General features: G+C 46.2%; 1 protein-coding gene across 1 annotated transcript in view; it reads left to right on the top strand.

Moving 5' to 3' along the window:
* The first annotated feature begins 3,057 nt into the window (after positions 1 to 3,057).
* Positions 3,058 to 5,241, top strand: part of UROC1 (urocanate hydratase 1) — a 49,380-nt gene continuing 47,196 nt past the window's right edge. Inside the window, exon 1 of the mRNA XM_009329944.1 lies at positions 3,058 to 3,183. Within this exon, the coding sequence (XP_009328219.1) occupies positions 3,058 to 3,183 (126 nt within the window). The remainder of the gene's footprint in view (positions 3,184 to 5,241) is intronic.

Below are 5,241 nucleotides of genomic sequence, written 5' to 3'. Positions count from 1 at the left end.
GCGTGAACCCTGCTTTGTTAGGAGGTCTACCCCAGTGCCTTCTTTCCCTTTGCTCCTTGCAGCAGAGGGTCATAAGAAGAACAGAGTTGGCGTTTCTCCCTGAGAGATGATGAGAAGCAAGTGCTTTCTTGGCTCTTCTCTCTTTTTATTTTGGTTTGTTTTATTTTATTTCATTTCCCTCCTCCCTCCGCTGTCACGGAAGCCACTTCTCCCCCACCTCCAAGGGATTTGCTTCACACAGCGAGCGCCGGGGGATAAGAGTAAAAAACAAACCCAACGCCAGCTCGCCGGTGCCGGTGCCTGGGAAATCCCTTGCCGTCTCTGCTGCTGGACCGCGGCTTCTGGCCGCGATTTAGGGGCTGCGGTTCACGGGGAGGGGCAGGAGGGCAGGCTCGGGCAGGGGGCTGCTCTCCTGGGGTGGAGGTGCAATGCCCAGCGCCCAGGCGAGAGGGGAAAAAAAAAGGGGGGGGGGGGGCTGGAGGATCCTTCCACCCTCCTGCTACAGCAAGGCTTAGGGCTGGGGGTTTCCTTCCCTCCCGAGGGCTGGTTAGTTATCTCCAAGTTTTGTCTCTGCCTCCCCTTCAGGCTCTAGCACATCCCTCAGTCCTAACCGGGCAGTTCTCCTCTCTGGTCCTGTCTGGCTGCAAAGGGGATTATTATAACATGTGATCTTCTTCCTGTTCTTTATATGTGCTTTTTTTTTTTTTTTTTTTTTTTTTTTTTTTTTTTTTTTTTTTTTTTTTTAGGGTGGAGGAGGAGGAGGAGGAGGATGGGTCGGTTCCGCACCTCCTCGTCGGCTGGGCTGGTCCTTGCTGCGCTCAGATGCAGGCGTTGTTTTCCAGCCGCACCTTCCCCTCCCGGAGCCGGTGCGTGCGTGTGCGTGTGTCTGTTTACGCGCGTGTGCGTGCGTGTTTCTGTGTGCGTGTGCGCGCGTGTGCGTGTGTGTGTGTGAGCGCGTGTGCGTGTGTGTGCGGGGCGGGGGCAGCCTGCGCGGCCCGCCCGCCGCCCCCGCCCAGGCACCCGCAGGGCAGCCCCGCAGCGCGGGGAGAGCGGGGCGGCTTTGGGGTGTTCGGGTGTGGCTCACGCGGTGCACAAACGGGCGGATGCGTCGGGTTCCTTTCCACGGTCGCAGGCGTGAGCGGGGACGGCAAGGGGACCTGTGACCTCCCGGAGAAGCTGGGGTGTCCGCTCTGGCACCACTGGCACACGTGCCTGCCCCAGCCGACACCGGGCGTGTCCCTGAAGTCGGATTTGCTCAGGTAACACCAACACAAAGCTCCCCGGGACCCAGAGAGGCTCCAGCACGTAGCGATCAGGGGATGAAAGTGCCCAGCCCTAGAAATAATTTCAATTCGGGGAATGAGTTCCCCCCCCAGCTTCATTCTGTCTTTCTTCAGCTTTCACGGCAGTGTAATGCCATTAACTTCTGCTTGGTGTCACAGAGGGAAGCAGGTCCGATGGGAGTCCAAATGTAGACGAGGTTATTCTTGTGCCCGTGTGTGCACAGGGTCAGACCTTAGAGGGATTTGGAGAATGTGGGTCATACAAAGAAGAATAAGGAAAGATTATTTCCCTTTGGGGTGGGAATGTTTATGTAAGACAGGGTTATTTAGCTAGGATTTGGGGTAGAATTTTCTGACTTCACTCTTATCTTCCCTTTTTGTATGTTTTTAATAAGAAAACCCAATAGAAAATTTAAAAATGTGAAGGGGGCTTTTCCCTCTCCTTTTTGTCTTTGCCTTTTGTTTGAAAACAGCTACAATACTGTATAATTACAAAACAAAATTCTCCTGCCATAAATGACAGTTAGTATCCTTCAGAGGGTTTGAGTCTGCTGTGCGCTCAGCTCCCCTGGGATGTTCTGAGTTCTTTCAACTCAAGCATCTTCAGTGGGAGCTGGGGATGTGCAGTATGTCCTAGAGCTAAAGCCAATGTGACATTAATGAGATGCTGTCATTTAATAATTGTGCTTTGTTGTCATCGCTTGTTGATTGCCACCTTTGTGGGAAAATGCAGTATTTTTTTATTCCCAGGTTTTAGGCTCATTCCTAACTGAAATGTTTCTCCCAGTTAATTTCACCAGGCTTGAACTGTGGCACTTCAGAAAATTCCCTGGCCAAGAGTTGTAGTTCCATGGATGTAATAAAGGTCAAGAAGCCCTTGTATAATTTAAACAACAACTCAAAATGGAGAGCAAAGTTCATGTTGCACTTTGTAAGTGGAAAATCAAAGTTAAGTATATTAATTTCCTTGTGATGTCTGGATGGCAGTACCATAAGACTTTCTAGTTGTTGTTGACTGTAGGGTATAAAAGTGACTTAGAACTGAAAGCCTTAATTCTTCTTCCCAATTATTGCCTGTCTTGAGAAAACCAATGCTAATGACTACATTTCCAGTTTAATACTACTAAAATCCATTCATGCCTGTGAGCTAAGAGGAGGTAACACCTAAGGGGGAAATTTTACTTTTATCACTGACAACTGTTGTCTGGAAGTTGAATTGATGAGATCTGAGGAACAGCCCATACCTAGAGGTGTCAAACAGAGAATGCCCATCTTAGCTGAACAGTGTGTGTGTGAACAGTGACGTAAATAATAATTATTAACTTCAGTTAGTTCCTAAGCCATAGAAATGTAAATGCACAATCCTTGAGGTCTCAGGCAAGGATCATGCTCCAGACCATGACTCTCACTAGGACGTTGGAGGAATCAGATGATTTGGAAAGTGACTGAGTTTGCTCTAGTGGCTTAGCACAGCACCAGCTGACAAAGCACCCAGAGAATAAACAGCAAAACTGTGAATCATTCATTTTGGGGGAGGAGGGAAGAGCCAATAGCATGGCACAGTGGGGGGAGGTGTGTCACCTGTGCTACCTGCCCTCTCTGCTTGACAGGCCTGTTTGCAAAAGCCAGAGGACAGGCTGTCCTCTTCAAGATCACCTCGGAGTGGTGGTACATCTGAATCGCTTAGCATCTTGCTTGCCTGCACCCTTCGTTCCCCGTTCCTTGTACCTCTCCAGTTTGCCTTGCCTTTCCTCCGCCTATTTCCTCAGCAGCTATGACCAGCCTGAAGGAAATCTGTCGTGGCCTTCCTCTATACCCTTTGCCTGAAAACAGAGGTCGGAGGAAAGGAATACCCCATGCACCAGTGAGAACCCCTAATCTCACTGCTCAGGAGAAAAAGGTAACATGGGGTTTCACAGGGCCTCACTTCTCTTTCTTTCAGATAAATGCAGCTCGGGGCAGCAGACCTGATTACCTCAAATACTTTTCTGAGTGTGCACCTAACTTTGTGGCAAATGTATTTCCTTGGTGTTATAATTTCAGTGGGTAATGGAACAAAGTACTGGAAACTCTACTGCTTGCTTGCTTTCTTCCTCCCCCAGAGATAAGCAGGTTGATAGGAGGGATATTTGCTGCACAACAGCTTCTGTTCAGTGTTGTCAATCCAGCTTTGTTCCTTGGAGATGAAATTATGAATGCTGTTGCAAAAACACTGCATACGTATGGGAGTGAAAACTAACCTCTCAAATACAATAAACATAAAATGTGGTGAATCAACATCACGTACAAGCTACACATCTGTATATTTGCATAAAAAATCCAAGGATAATTTATCTTAACCAGTAGTCTGAAGCATTCTGGAATTTAGGCAAGTTTGTAGGGAGTTGAGTTAATTATTTGTCTTTAGTTGTGTAATTCTTTTCCTGTCTCTTTTTGTTTGAATACTCTATGTACACACTAAAGTAATCATTGCATTATTTCATGTTAGAGATTTTTAAAAAATCAGCAGCAGAAAATAATGGTCAATGGGTTGACATCCTTAGGAATTTGTGTGGGAGAGGATAAGGTGGGTTCCTTAGTTTGAAAGTCTGTGCTTCGTCACACTTAACATCACTTTAATGTGGCATTCTGGTCAGAACACATAAGTTCCTTCCCCACTAACAAGTTGCACGCAACTTCCTTGCCTTCGTGGGAGTTCCCCACTGGCATCAGCAGCCGAATTCTTTCGAAGTCCACTTCCACAAGCAGAGGAGAGCCTAGTCAAAGGGTAGAAAGAGGAACAGCTGTGAGATATGCAAAGAGGGTATACTTCAATGTCAGGAGCATTCATGGCTGAGGCATCCCGTCTGTGCCTGGGACAGTTCAGACACATGGAAGTGTGGCTACTAAGTGAGCAGAAGGGGGCTGTGGTGTGTGGTGATGGCTGTGAAGATAAAGGAGCAGGGATTGAGTTTCACTGCATGTCAGAACATTGCCAATCATCTCCATTTTATCCCTTGCCTTTGCTAAATCACTTTTCCCCATGAGAAGTCTGCTATAGCATGAAGGAGTCCATGTTGCAGCGCAGAAGATGGTATCTCTCAAGAAGATGCCAAACCTTACTCTCTACCTGGGGAGAGAAAGGTAATGGCAAAGTCCTCACTCCCTATATAGAAACTGAAATAGTTTCCTGCCTCCTTTAAGTGTTGCAGGGAGATGGCAGTAGACTGGTTTTCTGGTCCCAGTCTACTGTCTAACATCCTACCCTCATCTCTCCTTCTTATCTACCACATGTGATAAGAAGTCATGCTAGTTGGGTTTTTTATTAGTCAGTTAAAGATTTAAAAGCTTCCTTTCTGATTTATTTTACTCTTAATCTTCCACCTTAAACTCTTAACAGAGTTAGAGGCTCAGCTGGTATTTATTTTATATCTGAAAGGTCAAATCTCTTTTTTTTTAAGAGGTGTTCCATGCTTAGAAAAGCATGTAGACAGACAACTATAGAAAAGTCTGTCTGTCTACAAGGTGGTTTTTAAGTCTTGAGAGAAGCTTCCAGATTTTGTTGGCAGTGGATAATGCTAAGCATATTGCGAGGCTTGTCTTTATGTATGACACTGTTTTCATTTTCTAATTGAAGTGCTCAGGGGAAGCTTTGACAGAAGTGAAGTTAGTAATGCTCTGCTAATTTCCTCAGGATTTGTCCCTCTCTTCATATGCCTTCATTCCGGTTTTAGCCCTTTCTACAGGAATAAACCTTAGCACTGCCAATGTTTTATTTCTTGGGCCTCCTTTTGTGGTTATAATAGAAGTCCTGTAAGTGAGATTTGTAAAGTTCTGTGTGTTTTGGGGCTTGCTGAAGAGGTATATAATTCTTCCTATCATACCAACTTTAATCTTCTTGGATAAATCAAGCCATTTCTCAGAACTGATTCGGTTTATATGTTTCCTGAGTTCTCTTCCTTTGGCATTCTTTGCCTGA

Source organism: Pygoscelis adeliae, unplaced genomic scaffold, assembly GCF_000699105.1.
Source record: "Pygoscelis adeliae isolate BGI_AS28 unplaced genomic scaffold, ASM69910v1 Scaffold208, whole genome shotgun sequence".
Lineage (NCBI taxonomy): Eukaryota > Metazoa > Chordata > Aves > Sphenisciformes > Spheniscidae > Pygoscelis > Pygoscelis adeliae.
Note: the sequence above shows the minus strand (reverse complement) of the source record. Positions and strands in the feature narration are given on the sequence as shown.